This window comes from Rhinolophus hipposideros (genome assembly GCF_964194185.1).
Source record: "Rhinolophus hipposideros genome assembly, chromosome: 22".
NCBI lineage: Eukaryota > Metazoa > Chordata > Mammalia > Chiroptera > Rhinolophidae > Rhinolophus > Rhinolophus hipposideros.
The window spans coordinates 40,597,716-40,623,897 of record NC_138068.1 but is presented as its reverse complement, the minus strand read 5'-3'; the positions used below and the strand labels follow the sequence as shown (position 1 = coordinate 40,623,897).

Sequence of the window (26,182 nt, the reverse complement as noted above, 5' to 3'; positions counted from 1 at the left end):
TTACAATACTATTGACTATATTCCCTATATACTATACTTTATATCCCGTAACAATATATGTATATATTTTTAAATTATAGTTGACATTCAATATTATATTAGTTTCAGGTGTACAACATAGTGGTTAGACATTTATATAATTTATGAAGTGATTCACCCAGTAAGTCTAATACTTATCTGACACCATACATACTTTTTGCAACATTATTGACTATATTCCCCATACTGTATTTCCCATCCATGTGACTATTTTATGACTAATAATTTATAGTTCCTAATTTTTTCATCTTTCTCACACATGACCCCAACCCTCAGCCCATCTAGCAACCATCAGTTTGTTATGAGTCTGTTTCTGTATCTCTGAGTCAATTTCTGTTTTGTATGTTGATTTTGTTCTTTAGATTTCACATATAAGTGAGATCGTATGGTATTTGTCTTTCTCTGTCTGACTTATTTTACTCGGCATAATATCCTCTAGGTCCATTCATGTTGTTGCAAATGGTAAGATTTCATTCATTTTTTATGGCAGAGTAATGGTCCATTGTATAAATGTACCACAATTTTTTTATCCAATCATCTGTTGATGGGCATTTTGATTGTTTCCATATCTTGGCTATTGTGAATAGCTCTGCAGTAAACATAGGGGTTAGGGGTGCATATATTTTTTCTAATTAGTGTTTTGAATTTCTTTGGATAAATACCCAGGAGTGGAATTGCTGGGTCATAAAGTAGTTCTATTTTTAATTTTTTAAGGAACCTCCATACTCTTTTCCATACTGGCTGCACCAATGTGCAATCCCACTAACAGTGCACAAGGGTTCCCTTTTCTCCACATCCGTGCCAACACTTGTTTGTTGATTATTTGATGATAGTCATTTTGACTGGGGTGAGGTGATATCTCATTGTGGTTTTTATTTGCATTTCTCTGATGGTTAGTGACATTGAGCATCTTTTCATATGTCAATTGGTCATATGTATGGTCTTCTTTTTGGAGAAAAAAGAAGTCATTGGACCTGTCTGTTCAGGTCCAATGCCCATTTTTGATTGGACTGTTTGTTTTTTTGGTGTTGAGTTGAGTGAGTTTCTTACGAATTTTAGATATTAACCGCTCATCACGTGTATCATTGGCAAGTATCTCCTTCCATTCAGTAGCATGTCATTTTGTTTTGTTGATGGTTTCCTTTGCTGTGCAAAAACTTTTCAGTTTGATGTAGTCCCATTTGTGTATTTTTTTGTTTGTTTCCCTGGCCCGAGAAGATATGTAAGTAAAAATATTACTAAGGGTAATGTCTGAGAGTTTACTTCCTATATTTTCTTCTAGGAGTTATGGTTTCGGGTCTTACATTTAAGTCTTTAATTCATTTTGAGTTTATTCTTGTATATGGCATAAGAAGGTGGTTCATTTTCATTTTGTTGCATGTATCTGTCCAGGTTACCTGGTAATTGAATAGACTGTCTTTATCCCATTGTAAACTATTGTCTCTTGAATGACTATATAGGCATGGATTTTTTTTCTGGGATCTCTGTTCTGTTCCATTGATTTATGTATCTGTTTTTATTCCAGTACCGTGCTGTTTTGATTCCTATGGCCTTGTAGTATAATTTGATGTCAGGTAGCATCATGCCTCCAGCTTTGTTCTTCTTTTTCAGGATTGCTGTGGCCATTTGGGGTCTTTTGTGGTTCCATATAAATTTTAGGATTATTTGTTCTAGTTCGGAGAAAAATGCATTGGTGTTTTGATAGGGATTGCACTGAATCTGTAGATTGCTTTGGGCAGTATGGACATTTTAACTATATTAATTCTTCCTATCCATGAGCATGGTATTGTTTCCATTTATTTCTGTCTTTAATTTCTCTCTTCAATGTCTTATAATTTTCTGAGTACAGAAAATTACTTCCTTGGTTAAATTTATTCCTGAGTATTTTATTTTATTTATTTTTTCAATTGTTGGGCATTGTTTTCTTAATTTCTCTTCTTTTGTTTTTAAATATTTTATTGGGGAAGGGGAACAGGACTTTATTGGGGAAAAGCGTGTACTTCCAGGGCTTTTTCCAAGTCAAGTTGTTGTCCTTTCAGTCCTAGTTGTGGAGGGCGCAGCTCAGCTCCAGGTCCAGTTGCTGCTGCTAGTTGCAGGGGGTGCAGCCCACCATCCCTTGGGGGAGTTGAACCGGCCACCTTGTGGTTGAGAGGACGTGCTCCAACCAACTGAGCCATCCGGGAGTTCAGTGGCAGCTCAGCTCAAGGTGCCGTGATCAATTTTAGTTGCAGGGGGCGCTGCCCACCATCTCTTGGGGGACTCGAGGAATCGAACTGGCAATCTTGTGGTTAAGAGCCCACTGGCCCATGTGGGAATTGAACCGGCAGCCTTAGGAGTATGGAGCTCTAGCAGCCTGAGCCACCAGGCCGGCCCTCACTTTCTCTTTTTGATAGTTCATTATTGGTGTATAAAAATGCAACTGATTTCTGAATAATAATTTTGTATCCTGCTACGTTACTAAATTCTTTTATCAGTTCTAATAGTTTTGGGTGAAATCTTTGGGGTTCTCTATATATAGTATTATGTCATCTGCAAATAATGACAGTTTTACTTCCTTTCCAGTTTGGATGCTTTTGTTTCTTTTTCTTGTCTGATTGCTGTTCCTAGGACTTCCAGTACCATGTTGAATAGAAGTGGTGAAAGTGGGCATCCTTGTCTTGTTCCTGATATCGAGGAGACTGCTTTTAGCTTTTCTTCATTGAGTATGATATTAGCTGTAGGATTGTCCAATATGGCCTTTGTTATGTTGAGATATGGTCCCTCTATGCCCACTTTGCTGAGGGTTTGTATCACAAATGGATACTGGATTTTGTCGAATGCTTTTTCTGCATCTATGGACATGATCATGTGATTTTTATTTTTCATTTTGTTAATGTGGTGTATCACATTATTTGATTTGCAGATACTGAACCAACCTTGCATACCAAGAATGAATCCCACTTGATCGTGGTGTATGATCTTTCTAATATATTGCTGTATTCAGAAAATACTAATTTTGTTGAGGATTTTTGCATGTATGTTCATTATGGATATCAGCCTATAACTTTTTCTTCTATTTTGTAGTGTCTTTCGTTTTGACATCAGGTTAATGGTGGCCTCATAAAATGAGCTAGGAAGCCTTTCGTCCTCTTGTATTTTTTGGAATAGTTTGAGGAGAATGGGTTTTAATTCTTTTTTGAATTTTGGTAAAATTTACCTGGGAGTCATCTGGTCCAGGAGTTTTGTTTGTTGGGAGCTTGTTGATTACTGACTTGGTTTCATTGGTAGTAATTGGTCTGTTCAGATTTTCTGTTTCTTCTTGATTCAGTCTTGGAAGACTGTATACTTCTAGGAATTTATCTATTTTTTCCAGATTGTTCAGTTCGTTGGTGTATAGTTGCTTTTTGTATTCTATTTTCGTATTTCCGTGGTATCTATTGTCACTTCTCTTTCATTTCTGATTTTTTTTCCTATTTATTTATTTATTTATTTATTTATTTATTCTCTCCCTTTTTTCTTAACGAGTCTGGTTAAAGGTTTCTCAATTTTGTTTATCTTTTAAAAAAACTGGCTATTGCTTTTATTGATCTTTCCTGTTTTTCTTTTAGTCTCTATTTCTTTTATTTCTGCTGTGATCTTTATTATTTCCTTTTTTGTACTCACCTGGGGCTTTGTTTGCTGTTCTTTTTCCAGTTCCCTTAGGTGTAAAGTTAGACTTTTTATTTGAGTTTTTTCTTGTACCTTGATGTGGGCTTGCATTGCTATGAATTTCCTTCTTAGGACTGCTTTCACTGTGTCCCATAGATTTTGGGTTGTCGCATTTTCATTTTCGTTTGTTTCAAGGTATCTTTTGATTTCTTTCTTGATCTCATTCATTATTTAGTAGCATGTTATTTAGCCTCCATGTGTTTGTGTTTTTTCAGTTTTTTTCTTGTAATTGTTTTCTAATTTCATACCATTGTGGTCAGAGAAGATGCCTGATGTGATTTCAGTCTTTTTAAATTTATTGAGACTTATTTTGTAGCCTAACATGTGTTCTATCTTGGAAAATGTTCCATGTGCACTTGGAAAGAATGTATATTCTGCTGCTCTGGGGTGAAATCCTCTAAAAATATCAATTCATCTGTTCTAGTGTGTCATTTACGGCTGCTGTTTCCACATTGATTTTTCTGTCTGAAACATCTGTCCATTGGTGTCAGTGAGGTATTAAACTTCCCTACTGTGATTGTGTTACTGTTGATGTCTGCCTTTATGTCAGTCAATATTTGCTTTATATATTTAGGTGCTTCTATGTTGGGTGCATAGATGTTTACTAGGGTTATGTCTTTTTGTTAGATTGATCCCTTTATTTTATGTAATGTCCTTGTTTGTCTCTTATTATAGTCTTCATGTTAAAGTCTGTTTTGTCCGATATAGGTATTGCTAACCCAGATTTTTTCTCATGTCGCCATTTGCGTGAACTATCTTTTTCCATCCCTATACTTTAAGTGTATGTGTGTCCTTCAGTCTGAGGTAGGTCTCTTGTAGACAGCATATGCATGTTTTCTTATCCATTCAGCTACCCTATGTCTTTTGATTGGAGCATTTAATCCATTTACATTTACATTTACATTTAAAGTGATTATTGATAGGTACGTGGTTTTTGCCATTTTGTTATTTATATTTTTGACACGTTTTCCCCCCTTCTTCTTAAAGCATTCCCTTTAACTTTTTTGTGATACTGGTTTGGTGGTGGTGAACTCCTCTAGTTTTTCTTATCTGGAAAGCTCTTTAATCTGTCCTTCAATTCTAAATGATAGCCTTGCTGGGTAGAGTAATCTTGGTTGTAGGTCCTTGCTTTTCATCATGTTGAGTATTTTGTGGCAATCACTTCTGGCCTGCAAAGTTTCTGTTGAGAAATCAGCTGATAAGTCTTATGGGACCTCTTTTGTGTGTAACTAACTGCTTTTCTCTTGCTGCTTTTAAGATTCTCTCTTTGTCTTTAACCTTTTCCATTTTAATTGTGATGTGTCTTGGTGTGGGCCTCTTTGGATTCATCTTGTTTGGGACTTGATGCACTTTCTGGGCTTGTGTGTATGTCTATTTCTTTCACCAGGTTAGGGAAGTGTTCAGTCACTATTTGGTCAAATAGGTTCTGCTCCCTCTTGTCTTCTTCTGGTACTCCTATGAGGTGAATATTGTAACTCTTGATGTTTTCCCATAGGTCCCTTAAACTGTACTCTTATGAGGTGAATATTGTAACTCTTGATGTTTTCCCATAGGTCCCTTAAACTGTCTCCATTTTTTAAATTCTTTTTCATTTTTGTTGTTCCGATTGAGTGTTTTCTGCTATGTTGTCTTCTAAATCATTGATTCGATCCTCTGCTTCATCTAATCTGCTGTTGATTTCTTCTGGTGTATTCTTCATTTCAATTACTGTATTCTTTATTTCTGACTGGTTCTTTTTTTTTTGGCTCTATGTCCTTTATGCTTACTGTCTCATTTTTGAAATTCTCACTAAGTTCTTTAAGCATTCTTATAACCAGTGTTTTAAACTCTGTCTCTGGTAGGTTGGTTGCCTCCATTTCTTTTAGTGCTGTTTTTAGATTTTTCCTGTTCCTTTATTTGACACGTTTCATTGTTTCCTCATTCTGACTGCCTCTCTATTTGTTTCTATGTATTAGGCAGATCTCCTATGTCTGTCAGTATTTGCTGGGTGACCTTATGTAGTATGTGTCCTATGTGGTCCAGTGGCAAAATCTCCCTGATCTCCTCTGTGTGTGTTCCAGGAGTGTCCCTTGAGTGTGTTGTGTGTGTTCTCCTGTTACAGTTGAGCCTTGATTGCTTTGGCACTTCAGCAGTTGGAATTGACTCCCAGACTGACTGACTGTGAGAATTGGCTACACCCGCAGTGTATGAGCTGCTATGTGGCAGCTGACCCGTCAGAGGAGGCTTCACCCTGTAGGTTCTTGTGCCATGAGGTCCCCTTTTGGGTTTGCTGCTTGTGGGGCTAACCAGTTAGTACTTTGGTATGGTCTGAATCTTGCCTCTAAGTTTGTTGTTTCTGGTGTCTTTTGAGAGAGGCTCCCATGCAAGTCAAAGTCAGCCTTGCCTGTGACTGGTCCATGGCTACCTGGTAGGAGCTACAAAGCTATATGTTGTTGGCTGCTGTGTGTGCTGGACTGGGAGGTATGTGGGAGTGGCCTCGCTGTGAACCGAGGCTGGTTGCCACCAGTAAGGCCTGGGGCTGCTTATCCAAAGGCCCAGTGCCCCCTAGGATTATTGCCGCCTGCTGGTTGCCTGTACAGCTCTGCTGTTGAAAGCCTTCTTAGGTGCACTGGCTGGGCTAGTTGACCTTGTGTTGAGAGTTCCTTCGGCGATGAAGCACTAGCTGGGTAGGGCGGGGTCCTGGGGAGTCACACGGTGTGGCCAGTGGCTTTTACAAGGTTAATGCAGATTCAGCTTTTGTGCCAGTGCCTGGCCTGTGACCACCTTGCAAAACGCCCTGAGAACACAGTGGCTAGCTGCTACTTGCCTTGGGCCTGCAGGTTCCCAAGAGCCACCCAAGAGAGGCTGCAGCCCTAGTTGTGGCTCACTGTCTACCACCAAAAGTTCCTTGGGTGACCTCGGGCATCCACTGCTGTAAAAGGTTTCCACAGCTTTTCGGGCGGGGCCAACCTCTTAGTAGCTGAAAGTGCTCTGGGTGATGCAGTACTGCCAGTTAGAGACCCAGGGTGTCACCAGGGCGGTACTCATGTACGGGTTTTACCAGACCAGTACAGTTTCAGATTTGGCCTTTTGAGGAAGGGTTTAACATAGAAATGATAGCGCCCTCTTGTAGGCTACACGTGAGGCAGGCTCTACACAGGAATAATGGCTGCTGTCCCTCCAACCCTTGTACCAAAGTCACACAACTCAGTCTTTACCTGTATGTCTCCGGCACCTCTTGAGTTGCTGCTCCTCCACTGGAGACCAGGTGATACTTGCAAACAAGTGAGTTTGTGTGTGGGCCTTTTAAATGGGCGTCTGCATTTCCAGCCACCTTCCGTCTCACTGGATGGGCAGATAGAGTCCTTGCTGATTTTCACTGCCAGATGTTTTGGAAACCTCTCTTCTAAACATAGGACCCATGGACTGGGGAGGCTGGTATGGGGCTGGGAACCCTCCCTCTTCTAGGGGGGATCTTCTCCACCGAGGTGTCCCTCCTAGTGTTCAACCACCGTATGTGAGTTTGGGGTCAGCCTGTTTTCACCTCTCCACCCCCTCCTACCAGTCTCGATGTGGCCTCTTCTTTATATCCTTAGTTATAAGGGTTCTTTCTGTTCGGCTAGTCTTCAGATGAGTCTTGAGGTTGATTGTTACATAATTGATTTGTAAGTTTGGTTTGATCCTGGGATGCAGTGGGCATAGATAGCATTTACCTAATCTGCCATCTTGAAAGCTGAAATCTCTATATCCTCTTTTAAATGTTTTTGCAAAAACTGTAGGTACTTGATTTTATATTTGTCCTGTATGATCTTCATTTTTTTAATTGAAGTTTTAGTTTATTTACATTTATTGCAATTACTGTATTTCTTTTATCTTATTTTATACTTTGTTATTGTCCCTTCTCAGTGTTTCATTTTCTCCGTTTTCTTGCCTTCATTTTTGCCCCTCTCCTTTTCTTTCTTTATTCCTTCCTCCCTTCTGTTCTTCCTTCCTATCATTCCTTTTTTCTTCCTTTCCTCTTTCCTCCTTTCTTCTTTCTTCCTTCCTTCCCCTCCCTTCTTACCTTCCTTCCTTTTCTCTCTTTTTCCTCCCTCCCTCCCTTCTATCCTTTTTTTCTTTCTTTCAGATTAATTTTTTTTCACATTCCATTTATTACCTCTGTTTTTTAGAAGTCATAGACCCTCTAAGTTCTTTTAGAGATGTTACCTTAGAAATTTTAATATGCATGCTTATCTTACTAATTCTGAAGTTTGTCTGTCTTTAGTCTCTTTCTGAACAATGCCAGTTTCTTAAAACATAAGCTTCTGGTTTTGTTTCTACGTTACTATTAGCTGTTCCTTTCCTGTCTCGCTCCTCTACCTAACCTTTGAATGTTTGAGTGACTCGAGGCTTAGGACTGGTCCTCTTCTCACTCCGTGACTTTCTAGGTGTTCTTACTCATTCTAACCAGGCTTTAAATACCACCTACTAGCTGGTGATACTGAATTTATTTACTTGGTCCCTTCTATGAACCCCTTATATATTCAGGTTTATATATAAAATTGCTTACATGATATCTCAACTTGGATGCCTTAACATATCTAGACTTAACACAACCATAACTGAACGCTTGAGCCTGCTGACTGTCCCTCAAACTTCATCTCAGTGGCACCATTGTCTACCTAGATTTTCAATCTGGAAGCTTGGGAAAAATCCTTGATTTCTCCTTTTCCCATAATCCACCACATTCAATCCTGCAACAAGTATTGGCAATACCTTTTTTTCAAACCCTTTTTCTTCAGTGGAGAAAGCCAAATTTCTGTGGAGTTAAAAATGGAATAGAAGTATGTACAATATGGTCAGTCTTTCTTAGTTGTGTAGAAAAGTGACAATGAAATTAAGAGCTAGTAAATGTAGGTAAGCAAACAGACTGAAATATGATCAAGATTTCAAATAAATAGAGAATTAACAGAGAATATTGTTAAAATTGTGAATGATAATAATTTAGAAAAATTAAGAAAAAATAAAAAGTTTTTGTTATATAAATTGGAGTGGTATGACATATCATAGTAGCAAACAGTACAAGAGAGTGTGTTAGAATACAGAGTGAGAGTGGAGGTAGCATTGCCATTAGCCATAAAAAGAATCTTGATAGATAAAACTCATTGGGGATTATAAAGGACATACTTGGGATGCAGAGAATCTTCATAGACAGGAGCGCCAAGGCATGAGGAATAATTGAGAGTATTAGAATTGGAAGATGCTAAATGTGAATGTTAAATGATAAATGTCAAAGAGAGACAATAGCATGGAAAAGCTATTATAAGCTAGTGTGGCTTAAAACTCAAAGCAAGTGATAGTAGTTTAGATTGTAAAATCATTTTATGGTCACAAATGTTCTCCATGATGCAAACTAACACAGTGGTACCTTGGTTTTCTAACGTAATCTACGAGCTCTGAAACGTTCGAAAACAGCCAATAGCTAGGCCTCAGGATCTTGCACTCAGGGGAAGCCGTGTGACATATTGGATTTCCGAGGCGTGTTCGAAAACCGAAGTATTTACTTCTGGTTTACGGCATTCATAAACCAAAATGTTCGTCAACAGAGATGTTCGAAAACCGAGGTACTACTGTACTTCCAAAGTAATGCAGGTGTTCCTAGAAATGAGAGATCTTTGCTCTTAACAAATTACATTTAACAAATAGGTTAATGGGTTGTAAAGAAAAACAAAAAGTGTGTATTCATACACACACGCACGCAAAGGAAGAGAGGCTCTTAAAATAGTAAAAAAAAATAGGATTTTTAAATATAATTTCAAGTTGTATAAATTTTAGTGGGTCGAACTGGGAAAAGCTGGGAAAAAACAGAGGCTTTTCGAAAGAATGTAGAGTACATACATGGGAATGTAGAGTACATGCAAACTAAGAATACAAAGTACATTTTCTAAATTGAGAATAAGCATAGGCATTAAGCAAGAGAAGAGATAAATTTAGACAATTCTATACAGTAAGGAATGTCAAGGCTTAGAATCCTGTGGAACTCCTGTGTAATGTGGGTGTTAGAGAAACAAAAAAGGCCTGGCACACCTTGTCAACTGACTTGCACTGCTTTCACTGAGTGAATTTTGGTAGAAGGCAACACAGTTTCCAAAGGGTTTTTAATATGCTTGTTCTGATGTACTTAGTCTATTATGCTAATTTTAAAAGGTGAGAATCCAGTGAAATGTAGTGGTGTTAAAACCTCAAAATATATTGATTTTAGTTGTTGAATTGTATTGAATACAAAGGAACTTTCAGTATGGCGAGCTGAGCAGTATGTCTAGTTTGAATGTGCTAGATGTGACCTCTTATTACAAAGAACAACATATACATATTACAACTAACGTCGGGTTCCAAGTAGTGGTTTGAATCCCCTTTTATTCCTGAAAGTGGGTAGATTTGGGAGCAAGTATTTTAGTTTTATATATAAGCATTCAGAAAAAAATTAACAGGAATATGACTTTGATTATTGAAAGAGATAGTGGAGTATATCAATTTCAGAGAATTAACATTTCAAATTGATTTATAATTGAGAAAGGTAATGTTTAAAGAACTGTGCAGCTCAGATTATTGTGTTTTAACATACTGTTTAAAAGAAAGAAACAGTGAAACTTATTTTGAAAGTTGTATTCAGAAATTCTTTATAATAAAATATAGGATTTGTCTTCTGTTTGTGGTAGGTGTTGTGTATTTTATTATAAGGAAAACAATTACAAACTCAATTTCAAACAATTTTCTAAGATTCATGTTTTTTATTCCTCAAAAATACCTTAAAGCAATAAAATGTAATAAAAAATTAGTTTCTGCAAAAATAAGTGATATGTGGGCTGTGACACAGATAATATACCATTTATTTAATTGAATATTTAATTAATAACCATTATCAATATTTCTGTTTGCCCTGAAAACTGGCCTATTGAGGTACCTTATCTTTTTTCTAAGAAAGCATTCTGTTGATGTATCTGTAATTTTTTGCTACTTTGTAAAAAAGATTTAAAATATTTTGTCATTTGAAAATACCAAGAAAATTCGTTCATGGAATTGAATTTAAAACATTAAATTGCATAAGAGTGTTCCTTCTTTCCCTTCTTTTTCAAAAGATGCATTGCCATTTGCTCCCTCGGGGTCTGGATATGTGAAGAACTTGCACAGTGTACAAGCCATCCTCAGCTGAAAGAGGCCATCAATGTGATAGGTGTCACTTTGAAGGTATTACCAATTTATGATGTACATTTGACATTAAGCTGTATTTCAGGTTTTCAACCAGTTTTCATTTGAATTAGCGCCATCTTTATTTTCCCTTATATTACCAAGAGGTTTTAATTCAGAAATTCCTTTACTGAGAGCCATGTTGAATGTTCTGTGAGGTTCCCAGGAGAGGCTACCAATGGCTGCTTCCCCACTGGCAGCTGCAGCCTTGCCACCCATAGCCTCAGCATTCTTGGACCAAGCCCAGTGGCCAAATTGGGTTCCTCTATTGGCTGGGCAGCTTCTGTGGCAAGCAGGACACCTGTCACCTGTTGGTGAGAATGACAAAAAAGAAAAAAGGGATTTTATGCCCTGGTCTCTTCGGCAGGATTGGGATAGACCTGACAGCCCCGGTTAGTGGCCCTGAGTGAGTGCTCACTGTCCAGAGGGGCCTTGGGCACATTAGGATGTCTTTCTTCCTTTGCTTTGTTAATGAGAACAAGAGCTACCATTTACGGGGCACTCACACTGGGCCAGATTCATGGTAAAATCGCTAAGTACTTTTGTTTACCTTCGCAAAGGGCTCTGCAAGGTCGATGTTGCAATCCCTGTGTCACTCCCAAGGAAAGCAAGGCCCAGGGAAATCAGGTCGGGAGCCCACAGCCATTCAGCATAAGTGATGGAACCAGCACTGAGGGCAGATCTGTGTGACATTAAAGACAAAACTCAGCTTTTATACGTCCTGTTAGGCTGCTTCCTAAACCAGACCTCAAATCCCACTGGGTCCTTTCCCGGCTCCTGCTTACACATGGTGGTAATAATTAGTGTTGCTGTTAGTCCACCTCCAGAATCAGTGAGTACCTAGCCCTGCCGGGTACTGTGCTGAGGGCTGGTGGAGGTTCTCAGTTATGGCGTAATTGTCCCTTTTTACAATGGAGGAACTGAGGTGTAGGAGAGTTACAGAACTTTTTCTGGTCTCTAGAGCAACGACCTGACTGAACCAAAGTTCAAATCCTGAACTGTCCATCTGACACCAACGCCCAGGCTCTTGCGTCCCATGCTCTGCTGCCTGCCACATGCTGATACAATAGTAACAGCAGTTGCAGCTGATGCTTGGGACCTCATCACCAGGCCATCAACGGCCCCTGTGCCACCTTTTGTGTTTCAGCCCACAGGATAACCAGCCAGGGCTGTCCCCTGCCCATGGCTCAGCATCTGGCCCTCTGGTCTGGCCCCTGCCTTCCTTTGCAGTCTGATTTCATGGCAGCCATCCTCACCCACCCCTCTTCCTGACCAAACTCGAAGCCTTCTGTTCCCTAAGTGTGCCCTCTGACCACCCCACTCTGTCATCTCGCCCTCCCCTTCTCTCCTCCACAACATTTGGGGGTGCCGATTATATCACAAGAGCTGGGAGAACGCTTGCTGCTAATCCCTATGGAGAGGAATGGAAAATTGATCAAACCAAGATATCACTTAGGAGTGCTTCCTCTGGCCTGAGCAGGGTGCTGACCCCTGACCTTTGTCATTGTGTTTAAGCCTTAGAACTACCCTATGAGGTAAAGGGTTATTGCCACCTCTCCTTTACAGATGAGGAAAATGAGCTTATTGGGAATGAAGGAGCTTGTCAGGGTCAAACCCAGGACACTCTGGACCCACATCTGGGCTTTTGCACAACTGTGGTGTGCAAGAGACTACCCCGATTCCCAAAGCCATGGAGAAATATTCTCATAGTAAAGTGGAAAAGTTGGATATCAGTTGTATACCTATGTAGATTCCAAGTGATTTTTTAATATCTTATTTTTTCAATTTTAAAATGTTTTTCAAATTTTAATTAAATCTAGCAATGTAGATTTAGTGTAATGTGGTTCCCCCACCCCTACCTGTTTCCTAGCAAAGCTGTTAATAATTTGATGGTACCTTAGAATGAATAAGATGTACAGATATACATGTGTATATATCTAGCCTTCTACCACATACGGTTCTGTGTAGTATAGAAGAGAGATGGAAATTTATAACAAGAGGATATGAGGACTTATACCTTTTCTTTGTACTTCTACAAATTTTCAAAATGTTCTGTAATTTTTATATAATTATGAGAAAACAAGGCAACAGAAAAAAAAAGTACCTGCCGTGTAATGAGCCCTTACTCTGTCAGGGGTGTCCTGGCACAGTGAGAGGAGGCCTGAACTGAGATTCCCCCTCAGCCCCACCTGCTGCTCCTTCTTTTGCCCCATCTCAGGGGACATCATGGAGTTTCTCCCCTCCTTGCCCCACTACCATTTCCAGTCAGAGTCCTGAATGCCCTTCACTCTATCATACCTGCTGCCCTGGGGCCATCCTTCACACAGCTGGCTCCCTCTGCCAGTACCTGAGCCACTTGCCCCACCACCCCACTGGCCCTAGTCTGGACCTCGCAGATCTGCCCTCCATTCTGCTGCCAAACAGATCAGTCTACATACAGGCCTGACCATGTGACCCACAGACTAGAGTACTGGGCATGGCGTCTGGGGACATACAGAAATGGGTCCCTGCCTGCTCCACGACGCTGTCAGTTCCTTCAGAGGAGCTATATCTCCCCTGCTCATCTTGTGCCTTATGCTTTTAATTCAATGCTGGCATGTTGTCAGTACTCCATGAATATGTATTGGGTGGGTGAGTGAGTATGATGTATTTCATCTCTGCCATTCCACACAGTAATACCACCCCACCTGCAGCCCTCAGTGCCCGTGCTCTGCTGTCCACTGCCGGAAAGGGAACTCCCTCTGCATTCTTCCAGGCTCAGCTCATCTCTTCCCCCGTCCACGATGCCTTCTCTGCCCCACTCTGTCTCACGCCTCATCCCTCTCTGCCCACAGCCCTTTGTCTTCCCTGCCATAGGTCTCTTTCGTCACTGTCCTCTTGTCTGTTTTCAGTTTCTGGAAGTGAGGCTAGCCATGCCATCCTTGTTTCTACTCCATGAGTTGACTACTGTGATGCAGCAGAAACACACCCAGTGTCACTCATATTCTTCCACTCCCTCCAGGTTCCATCTTTACCTCAAACACACCATGCATTTCCCCTCAGGGGGCAATGCTAGGCATTAGAATAACAATGACCAACAAGATGCAGGAAAATAAATGAAAAAGAACAAGCAGACAAACATAAAAGATCAGCTCTCACAGCCCTTAATGCCATAAATCAACTATAACGGGAACAGTATGAAACTGAAGAGCTGGAGAGGGTGGGCTGCCACTTCTTTGGATGGGTATGGTGGCCTCACCAAAGAGATGACTTTTAGTGCCATGATCTGAGAGATGTGGCAGCATTAGCCAAATGCAGACCTAGAGAGTGCAGACCAGGCAGACAAGGAGCACGTGTAAAGGTCCTGGGGCAGAAACAAACCAGAGTGTGGGATGAAAAGACATAAGAATCAGGTCATCTAAGGCCCAGACTTTGAGGTCATCCGATGGCATCTGAGTACAGATGCCATCGCCCTTGTTTTACCTTACACTGGTCAGGAAGGGGTAGTCAGTAACTATTTATTCTGTAGAATTAAAATGAATCACATTTCCCTCACCTTCCTTATCCCCTGCATTAGCCACTGAGGTGATAAATGTTGTATGTGTGGTACCCAGGTCAACTGGTATGTGCTTCATGTGACTTGGAGCTCCTGGTATGGAAATAACTAAGCAACATATCCAAGCGTTTTCCCTGACAGGGACACAGAACCCGTGACAAACTTTTCTGCTCTAGTTACTGAGGTTTGGATAGCAGTGTAGCCCAAGGTCCCGGATGGGGAGAGAAGGACAAGGTGTCGTCCTACCTTTCCTGAAGCCTTAGCCATCAGTCCTTTTAGGTGCCCCCTTTGTATGCCATCCCATAAGAAATGGAAGCAGCCAGAGACCTTGGACACACGCAGGCTCAGAGAACATGTTCAAAGTAATTGCTTACACCATAATTTGTGAATCATGTGCTCATACTCCCAGATTTTTCACATTCCTTATGTTACACATACATGTTGGTTAAGTTTAATTTCATAGGAAAGAAAGTCATTTGATCCATCTCTGCTTTTCCGTGTGTAAAGTGCTGATAACATCTACCTCACAGAGCTATTAGTGAAGATTTTTCAATGCTAAAATGAATAAAAGTCTTGTCAAAGGTTCACGCACAGGGGATACTCAATAATGCACTGCATTTTAATTTCCTCTAATAGTTAAAAATATGATTTATGTTATCTTAGGGCATTTGAAATTACGGTTTTAATTTGCAAATGATTTAATAATAGATACTTGTTTCTATAGAATGATATGTAAATTAATGCAGCTAGTAATAGTCTAGACAAGAGGCAGTTATTGAATGGTGATCATGTATAAGCTGTTTGGTAGTAGGACGCATTTTTTCACAAATTTAATGCAAAATAAGGAAATGATCTCTAAATGGAGCTGGAAAGAAATACCTGTTTTGTTATTCCTTAGGAATGGTGTACATGTTAAGTTAGGTTATTTAGCTTGGAGATGTTTTCCTTTCATAGTTTCCTAACAAAGTCGTGGCACAGGCAGCGTGTGACGTTCTTCAGCTGCTGGTTTCCTACTGGGAGAAGCTTCAGATGTTTGAAACCCCTCTGCCTCTGAAAATTGCAGAAGTAAGTTTTTTTCCTGTAATGCTAAAATATAAGCATTTCCTTTTTATTATGTTTAATATTTAATTAATTATAGATACTCAAATAATTGTTAGAGAATTGACTATTAAATTGCCATATGAGACACTTGTTTTAATATTGAATTGCACTGTTCTTCTCAGCTGTGATTTTAGGCATTATGTGAAGAAGCCACCACTGTTCCAGGGCAGAGTATTACACTTGGGTAGTTTGAAAGGCCGATAGGACTGTAACAAAGAGACCTTTTGTAGATTGGGCTTCATTCATCCAGAGTAATTTGGATGGTGCCAACAAGGAGTAGGCAGCTGGTTATGATGCCTTCTGTGTGTGTGTGTCTGGGAGGGCGGACTGTTGTGTAAAATAGGAATCTCTCCCAGACTGAAGCCCATGCTTTCTGCCATAGCGTGATTACCCAGCTGTAATGAGATTACTGCTATAATACCCTCTGTGAAGGTAATTCGTGGAGCAGAGGGACAGAAGTAACAGGAAGAATCATCTCAGTGATAATATCCTAGAGGTTAGTTACATTTGTGGGTGCTTGCTTATACAGAAGCAGGTACCCTCACCCCTGTAGGTGCCTGGTGGTAAAGCACATCCATTCTGCCAGTTTTTATAGCTGTACTTTTTAAAAACATGCCCTATTCTTTATACATCAGTTGTAACTGCAAGGAAATTTGGTTTGTCTCCGTGTGGTATTGCAGGGAGAGAGTAATATTGATTTATTTTCTCTCAGCCCTAGATAAATTTCACCAGTGAGATCACTTTGTTCTCTCAGAGATACATGAAAAATCACAAATGATTTTTAACCTTAAGTGACCTACAGTGAAATACTTGTAGAGCTTTGGGCATAGAAATATAAGATGCTGCAAAATGTAAAGTTGGGATTTAGGGCAACCATGCAATTTATCATTTAAACAGGAATGCCTTTGAAAATGAAAGAGATGCTTTTACACCAGGACCACAGGTGTAGACCTGGAGTAATTTATAAGAAAATTAAGTGGGAGCATTTTCATTTTTATTTTTGAAAGTATTTTTTTGCTTTCATCATGAAAAGTGTGGAGTCTGAAGATGGAAATTATATGACTACTGAGAGAAATATTCCTTTCTCTGGGGTTCCCAATTTCACCACCAATAGAGTGGAGTGGAAATCGGGCATAGTCCCAATTGTCTTCTCCTGATTTTCAAGATAACACATGTCTCTAAACTGGCCCTTTGCTTTTTATCACCTTCCTCTAGAGAGTTGGCACCAAGCTGGGTTTAGTTGCAAGACCATCTTGGAACTCATCATATGGCTTCCAAAACTATTACTATGCTCTACTTGATTGGGGATTTGTCTTTTATGCAGATCCTTGTGGCCACAATTGCTTTTCTTTTACCAAGTGCAGAGTACTCTTCAGTGGAAACAGATAAGAAGGTAGGTGGCACAATGACTAAGTTTTCTCTAGAGTTTGCTTTTTTAAAAATGTGAGACAGAATGATAAATAGTATTACATACTTTATACCCTCTATAATATCCTTCTCTATTGGCCCTCCTGTGAACACCTCATTCATTCATTCATCCTTTTTGCATTTGTGTGTCTATTGAATAATTACTGTTATGCAAGGACAGTTCTGTTGTTTGTTATTACCCGTAGTGAAGTTTAAAAGACGCAGTATAAGATAGCAGGCCTGTTTCCTCTTCCAGTTTATTGTGTCTTTGCTACTCTGCCTCCTGGACTGGTGCATGGCGTTGCCGGTGAATGCCCTTCTCCACCCAGTGTCCACAGCGGCGCTGGACGAGCAGCCCTCATCCAGAGCCCCCTTGCTGGATTATATCTACAGGGTGAGTCCCCAACGGGGTCGCAGGGACGTAGGGTGTGGACTTAGCATCAGAGAAGTACCAAAATATGTTTCATACATTTACTTGTTTATCGATGTTCTTCTGAAAAGGGCAGGGGAGGGTGAAAGAAACAAAAAACTTAAGCAGTGAAAAAAGAACAGATATAATTGTAGAGAAGCAATGATTGCCAAGTGGAAGACGCACACATTTATACATGCCTGTCCTCTCTAAACAACTGCAGTTTGATCAGGATTCCTCATTTTTCATGGAACATGGCCTCTGTCTACTTAATTTTAAAAAGAACTATTTATATTGTAGGAATATCCACAGTATTCGTTTGACAAAATCTGTTTTTCAAAAGAAGAAAAAAGTATAATGGTCTTTGTAATCTCTTTGCTTTAAAAGATATTAATGAAATATATCACATCAAAATAATTAGCTTCATAATTTTCATAGTACTTAAAATACTTGAATTTCATCCTCTACTGATGACTAGGTGTAGTGTTTGCTCTGGACACTTTATACTATCCTTCTGTGTAGGCCTTGCAGTCTATCCTTATTTATTTATTTAGCATTTGTGTGCCCACTGAATAATTACTATTATGTAGGGACAATTCTGGTTTTTATTTTTATTTTTCTTAGTAGCAAACCTTTAATAACACATAGTTAAAAGATTCCAAGTCATTAACTGATTACTTTGTTGTTTTATTTTAAAATGTATTAAATTAAAAAATAAAAAACTAATCATGGTTGAAATTCTACTGAAAAGTAATGTGGATTTTTAAATGGTTTCTTCAGTGGTCAAAACTTTTAATAACAATGTTAGGATTAATTAGTTACTTCTGTCATCCTTGTGGTTTATAAGCCTATATAAAGCTTCGCTTGACCAATTAAAGTAGCCACAATCATTCAAATTTATCTCATTTCTAACATTTCTTTTCTTAAAAGATCTCTCTTAAAATTTCTTTACCAAGATAGAAGTCACCTCATAGTTAACATGATTCACAAATTTATTGAATAACGCTTTATCGTACTTCTAAAGGAAACTTTCTATTGAAGTTTAAGTGCATCCAAAAAATTGCATCAATCATAAGTGAGAGCTTGATGAATTTTCACAAAGTGGGCATACCTGTGAAACCAGACGCCAGCTCTAGAAACAGCGTGTTCCTGGCGTCCCAGAAGCCCCACTGCGCCTCCATCTAGTCCCCGGCCCCCACAACATGCCAGGGATAACCACTGTCCTGCCACAGCATAGATTCCTTTTGTCTCTTTTAGAACTTCATATAGATGGAAGCATGCAGTATGTCCTAGTTACAGATTTTTCACTCTCATTGCTATTTAGTATTACACAGTGAAAGTACACCACGATTTATTTATCTATTCTACTGTTGATGGAAACTTAGATAGTTTAGTGTTTGGGGCCATAAAAAGAAAGTTCTGTGAACTTTCTGTTCTAGTATGTTCTTTGGTACATGTACGTATGCATTTCTGTCGGGTGTATACCTAGGAATGGAGTTGCTGGCAGACGGATGTTCTGCGTCAGTAGTGAACACTAAGTAATTTTCCAGAACGGTTGTGCTGATTTACACTGTCACCAGCTGAGAGTTGCAGCTGCTCCACAGTCGTGCTAACACTTTGCTACCTAGTATGTATGCAGTGGTACTGCATTGTGGTTTTAATTTGCATTTACTTTTATGGCATTTGACTAATAGAAATTAATTCTCTCAATGACAGAAGCTCAATTTTCATATTATTAAGAAAGTTACCATAATTTTCCTACACTGCTTTTCTGCTTGGAAGAGGACATATCCGGGTGGCTGTCCTTTGTTGACTACAGTTCTTGGTACTTTTTACCCGTATACAAAGTTGCATACCCCTAAATCCTTCTCCAGTCCCCAAGAGGCCACACAAGTAGAAGGAAGATGTGCAGCCTGACCAAACAGCCTCCTGCCATGTGGACAAATCCAAGCTAGTCATCTAAAAGTGAATTGCCTTTGTATAAGTACATTGAGTCCAAAGATACCTCTTTAGTTTCTAAAGTATTACCTTGATTTTCATAACAAATAATTTTTTTAATTTATCTTGAATTTCTGATCGGAAAGTAAAATTTAGTACAGTTATTATTAGCTAATTTATACATTTTGGCATACATAAGATGATTTGCTTTTGCATGGCTTACAGATCTTCAGTCACCAACAATTGGTAAATAACCAGTAAGCTTTCAGGAAACTGATCTTGTGAAAATAAGAATACTTTTAAAATTTGTGTTAAATTTACTTCATTAATCATACTTTAAAAAATTGTATTAAATTAGCCCTTCCAATTCTTGGGGTAGTGAGTTATACCAATTCAAGTTCATGAACGGTTTATGAAGTATGCTACCTGCCTGTGCTCACTGCTTTCATTCTACCCGCCACCATGGGTGGTGGTTGTTCATCTTGTGGCTTATCCCAGCCTTCATCTCCTGATTTAGTTTCTTCTACTTGTGTTGCCTCTGGTGGACTGATGGAGCAGGACTTAGGTGTGTGCAACCACACAGAATGGTGAAATACAGGCACTGTTTTACTTTTGCTTTTGTTTTGCCTTGAGAATATATTTATTGGCATTGATGTGAAAAGAGCAAAATAAACTTGCTAATAGCAAGAAAATATTTTAGAATGGAAAGGATTTGATGTTTTCAAGTATTACCAAGCAGGAGACCTACTTCCTAAGTGCTGTTGTAGTTTGACAAATTGTCATGGAACAGATTAGTGATATCCATGGCACACATTCCCTTCTGTTTTTCACAGGTTCTGCACTGCTGTGTTTGTGGCTCAAACACATATACCCAACAGAGTCACTACACATTGTCTCTGGCTGACCTTTCATCCTCAGATTACGACCCTTTCCTGCCATTGGCAAATGTGAAGAATTCTGAGCCAGTCCAGTGTCATTCATCAGCAGAATTGGGCAACCTGCTTACTGTTGAAGAGGGTGAGATTCTCCAAAATATTAATTCTGGTAGGCAGGAAAAGAAAAGATTATCGCCTTTTATTCATGCTTGCTGTGTGTGTGTGTGTTTTTAATATAACTGTTAAAATCCTGATTTCCAGAGTCCTCTGTGATAGCAAATTCTTCCTTCCTTGTTTCTTTTCTTTTTGTCTGTTTCTTCTTCTTGCCTTTCTTTTCCCACCTTAGGTGAATTTTGTATTATTGAGGACCTATATATATGTCTCAGATTCATGGGATCCACAAAAACAGTTCATTTTATATCCCCAAGGAGCTTTACATCTAATGGGAGAGACAGGATTAATGGAGAAGGACTCATTTGTGGACCAGCAGCACTTCAGGGGCTTCCCATGGAGAAGGACTTAAGCCAGACTTAGAAGGATGGACAGACTTTGAAAGGAGCTGGTATATTGTTCCAGACTAAGAGCAACATGAAGAGAGAGATGGGAATTTGCATGCCACAGTTTGAGGATTGCTCTGCTCACAGCAGAGGGGCTATTTTAGAGTGTGTGGGTATCCTCAGGACTCCTCAACCACCCTTCTCTCCAAAATAATGGGAACCTATCCCTGGAATGTGAGTCAAAATGTGGGGATGTCATCTATACATATATCTGATAAAATTGCATAGAAATACATACACACAAATCAGTGCCTGTAAAACTCGTGAACTCTGAATATTGATGAATTGTTTCAATGTCAGTTTCCTGACTGTGATGTGGTACCATAGCTATGTAAGATGTTACCTTTGGGATGAAGGATATTTGGGATATCTCTGTATTATTTCTAACAAGTGCATGTGAATCTTCAATTGTCTCAAAATTAAAAGTTTAAAAATAAAAGTGGGTGTGTAGACCCAAGAATGGAACCCTGGGGGTAAAAACATCCGTAAAGAAAATGGAACCAGGGAATGTCACCAGAAAATGGGAAAAGAACCAAGAAAGAATCATTTCTAGGAAATCGAAGGAAGAGGGCAGATAAGGAGCCCAGGAAGGTCAGCAGTGGTAGGTCTTCAGAAAGCCCAGGAAGGGTGAGAACAGAACAGGAGTCATTTTCTTTCCCAGCTGAATGTTTGGTTGTAGGTTTTGTTGTGTACTTTGGGCAGAAAAATTGGTTTTGGCCAGATAGCATGAGCAAGTGACCTGGGGGATGATCATTCAGAACTCCGAGACAGATGCATCTTATGGAGCTTTTGGTGGAGAAAGGAAAGGCGCAGCAGGCATTAGCTGGGTGAGGGCCTGGGCTTGGGGCTGTGCTTGTGAGATTGCAGAGTGTGGAGTGTGGTTCAGGCTGAGAGAAAGGGGGTGCGTGCGGTGTGGATGAAGAGGACAGAGTTGGGACACCAGTCAGGAACAAGGGCTCTGGATCCATCCAGTCTTTGTTTTAGCTCCATTTTATAGATGAGCAAATTGAGGTAAAGGGTATATAAGTCAGAAGTGATGGAGGTGGAATTTCAATTTAAAATTTAATCATTTTATTTACTCTGATATTTTGCAGGAGTACAGTAGACTCGTTTTGACTTGTGTTGCTGGTGGACACTATGTTATACATTTACATGTTGTCTTCTTGTTGCCCTCCATTTGCTTAATCATTTAGTTGTCTTTTTCTGGAGTCACTGTTCTTTTAAACTGTAATCTTTTCTTGACTTTTTTTCCCACAGTTATAAATTCAAACTATGTTTTTTAAAAAATAAAATTACCCTCGATCTGTATTCTTTATTGTTTCCTACCTTGTAGTCCATGTCTCATAAGAAAATTAACTTACTTTTTCCTAAAGTCATTAATTTACATTCACCCCACATGGCTATCCCAAAAATAGGTTCACTGCTATTATGACTCATCACTTGAAAATAGCAGATTTATAGGTTAGTGAAAAAGGAGAAACCTGAAAATGCACGTTTATATTTTGGAACCATTTTTATTTCAGTGTACAACACTCTGACTTGAATATTCATTCTCCAGAATGTGTTAATGCAAACTTGCCCTAACATAGTTCTGGGATGCTAAAAATAATTGTTTAAACTTCTATGACAAAAAGGTTTCAATATTCACTAACATTTTAACTAAATAAAAAAGCAAAGAAGCTTAGAAACATATTGGCACACACAGACACTCTTGCTGAGGACTTCACCTTGTTAACAATAATGAGGAACGATAAAGATGATAACTTATGTATTTTAGGTTAAATAAAATGTGCTCATAGTTGAAGGTTTTTTGTTTTCACTTAATGTCATAATTCATTCATAACCAAAATATTTCTACTCAGATAATGTTTCTGATGAGCAATATATTACCTATTATTTTCAAATGATTTTTTTATAGACCATTACCTACTATTTGATGTAATTACTACTTTCAAATAGTTACAATTAAGAAGCACATTCAACTACCTACTGAGGTAACTGCTGATCCAGCTCAAAGAAAAGCCATTAATTGCATGTACAATAAATAGCCCGTGTTCAAATTTTTCATCATTAATACCAAATGCTTAAAAAGAAGGGAGAGGAAAAGCTTTAAAAAAAGAAAAACAACACCAAAAGTTAAAGAAATCCGTAAAATTGTTGTTTTTATATTTCATCTATAAATTTAGAAAAATAAAATATTTAGAATATATTTTTTTCATAGTTTGTGGAAATCGTGAGCTTAGTTTTTTCATTAATGGAGCCTAGGTTTCCTCTTTATTTTTCAGGACATGCCCACGCAGCTAATTCAGCCGAAGTCTGCCAGGGAAGAGCAATTCTCATTTTATTAATATTCCCTTTCCTTACTTTTCAGTACCAAAGATATTTGGGCTTTTAATTGGGTGTGTCATGGTTTATGACTTGGTTAGTGTGACTCTAGGTTAAGTTCCCATTGTAGAATTAAAACATGTTTATTAAAATACAAATTTATATTTATCACAAATTGAAAGCACAACCTATGTAAGTAAAATGAGAGGAAAGTTGCTTTTCCAGTTGTTACTTTCTGCCCTGGGCTTTATCACATTGGACCTTTATGGTTAGTTTCGTAGCCTGCTCTACCATGTCATCACCACGTAGTGTCTTATGTTATGACTCCGGAGCTCCCAGCTGGCTGTACCTTTGTGGTGTGGGACATTAGCATTTCTGATGGAGTATATATTTATATGAAATCATAAGCATGAATAAAAACATTTGTAACTTTTGGAAAAGTTAATATGGACACAAAAGCAAATCAAGGGAATTAGTTAAGATATTTTAAATTTTCAGCTGTATGAAAATCATACATACCTCTATGAGGATCAGGAAGAAGAGTTCAATTTCAGAGACAAGTATAGATGACCTCCTTTGCTTCTAAAAATGAAGTTTAATATGAAATTTTTATTTCTCATTCCTGAATACAGATGATTTCTTGTTCATTGAAAACAAAAAAATTAAGAAACAAATTCAGGACAAACTTGTTCTCAGTCGTCACACAGAATTTCTTAGATTGTAGGATTTGTTTCTTTCTAGGATTTATACATCATAAAATTGGTATTTTATAAGTGAGTCAGTTGGATTTTTAATGTCTGAAAGGGAGGATCTTTAGCATGAAAAATTAATTTTCATGTTGTGAATTTAGAAAACAAGTATTTCCTAAACATTTAAGCCCAAATTATAAATCTTAGTTTATTTAAATATCTAGTGATTTTTTTTTGTTAAAATTAAAAGATGTCATTGTAACGTGTTCCTAAATTAATGCACAACTTTTTAAATAAATATGGTAGGTTAAAATCCTCCTAACTACTCTCAAGCTTAAGTAGTCATTTCAATGCATATTTACGGGTTTAGTTTATCTGCTTTGCCCTTATACTGCAAACATTTTACAAGGCCCATTTTTAGATGCTATTTTCAAAATCTTTCTGTACATGTGAAGTCTTAAAAATTTTGTAAATCAGTTGCTTTCGGGTATTAAATTAATTACAAATTCAGTTAAAGCATTCTAACTGAAACCATCTAACATTCTAATCCATGAATTATTAATACATCAGATTTTGTTAAATATTTCAAATGCCCTAAGAACAAAATTAAAATTTTACAACGATCTTAAAGCAGATTACTTAAAATATGTTTAAGCTGTCACAGGCTGGATTCATTCCCTATGGGTGTATACCTTTAACCCACTGAAGGGAACAAGGTAACCTCTCTGGCCCACCTTCTACCTGCCCCCAGCTTCTAGCCCCCAACCATCCAACTCTGCCGTCCTCTCCAACTGTAGATTTTGACATCTCAGAGCTCTGAAACCACCTCCTTTTTTAAGGACAGCAACCTTTCTCTTGTATTTTGCTCTATCTACACATTTTTTAATGTCCCTTTCAGAATGAAATCTTCATGTAAGTTGGTTCTTTTAGCAGTCTATTTAAAATGTGCTTTTAAATTCACATAGACTTAGTGTCAAAAAAGAAGATAGGTGAAAAGTTTCCCTGACTGAAAAAAATCAAACATTCTAAGTACAGATTGAAATCGATGATGTTCCGTCTTAATCTTCATTTGCCACTATCTCTTTGTTTCTTTACTGCTGTTCATAGAGAGGAAGAGACGAAGTTTGGAGCTGATCCCTCTGACTGCCCGAATGGTGATGGCCCACCTGGTAAATCACCTGGGACACTTCCCCCTCTGTGGGGGCCCTGCCGTGCTGCACAGCCTGGTCAGTGAGAACCATGACAACGTGCACGCGGAAGCCTCCGAGCTCTCCTCCGAGGTGTTCAGGAGCCCAAACCTGCAGCTGTTTGTATTCAATGACAGCACCCTCATCTCCTACCTTCAGATACCCACGGAAGGACCGGGAGGCAGCTCACTAGTGGGTGCCCTCTCTGATGTGAGGGTAATTGTGAGGGATATCTCAGGGAAGTACTCTTGGGATGGGAAGGTTTTATATGGACCTTTGGAAGTCTGCTTATCACCCAACAGCAGAAATCCTTCATTTCTGATTTCGGGCTGGCATCATCAAACCTTTGGATCTCAGAGAGAGTTTTCTCAAATTGAGGAGGCAGATGATGTCCTTGACAAATTACTTGAAAACATTGGCCGCACAAGTCCTGAATGCCTTTTACCATCCCAGCTAAATCTAAATGAGCCTTCTCCACCCCCATGTGGAATGAACCGTGACCAAGAAAAGGAAATCATCGAGGTCATTTTACGCCAGAATGCACAAGAAGACGAGTATGTTCAGAGGAGTAACTCTGATTCAGCCATGAGAGTCACCAGCCAAGAGCAGCCCTCACCAGTGGAGCCCCGAGGACCCTTTTATTTTTGCAGGTTGTTGCTTGATGACTTGGGAATGAATTCTTGGGACAGAAGGTAACAATCCACTCTAGAGCTTCAATTATCTTGCCGTTATTTTTGTGTGATTGTTCTGTTTTTATCATTTTAGGGTTGAGGAAGCAGAGAATAGAAATGGATATTTTTCTCTATTTTAGCATTTACAGCGTATTTTTTTTGCTGCTAAATTAAAGCTAGAAACTGTGCTGTACTGATTGCACACATTGATTCCAAACATCTGTTGTATATTTTAAAGGGTATCAAACATTTTCCATGTGTTTTAATTATTGCTCTGCCCATTATTGTTTCGATGCCTTGTTAAGATGCAGTTGGACTACAAAGATGAAGAAGGCAGTTTTACTTAGCTCTGTTGAGGAAGGTAGATTTGATACATACAACTCCGAAGAAAGATATTATGACACAGGAGTTCAAGAGGAGCAGTTAAATCCAGTGGGAAGTGTGGTTCAGTGGAGAAGACTTCATGGATGGGGGTGGATGTGAGCTGGACCCAGACAGTGGAGTGGAGTTTTAAAGGACAGAGATGGGGGAAAAGAGATTCATAGCAGAGCCAACA

The 26,182-nt window shown here is 38.9% G+C and overlaps 1 protein-coding gene across 12 annotated transcripts in view; it reads left to right on the top strand.

Moving 5' to 3' along the window:
• The window catches only part of RALGAPA2 (Ral GTPase activating protein catalytic subunit alpha 2), a gene marked incomplete at its 3' end in the record, with an annotated part of 326,498 nt that overhangs the window by 189,414 nt on the left and 110,902 nt on the right, over positions 1 to 26,182 (top strand). For 7 of the 12 annotated variants that reach the window (XM_081034222.1, XM_081034219.1, XM_081034218.1 and 4 more), the window contains 6 exons: positions 10,824 to 10,932; positions 15,422 to 15,532; positions 16,893 to 16,961; positions 17,232 to 17,369; positions 20,156 to 20,339; positions 24,876 to 25,647. In XM_081034222.1, coding sequence (XP_080890348.1) covers positions 10,824 to 10,932; positions 15,422 to 15,532; positions 16,893 to 16,961; positions 17,232 to 17,369; positions 20,156 to 20,339; positions 24,876 to 25,647 — 1,383 coding nt within the window. Of the gene's footprint in view, positions 1 to 10,823; positions 10,933 to 15,421; positions 15,533 to 16,783; positions 16,962 to 17,231; positions 17,370 to 20,155; positions 20,367 to 24,875; positions 25,648 to 26,182 lie in introns of all 12 variants that reach the window. The other 5 variants (XM_081034221.1, XM_081034217.1, XM_081034216.1 and 2 more) reach the window with 2 other exon arrangements.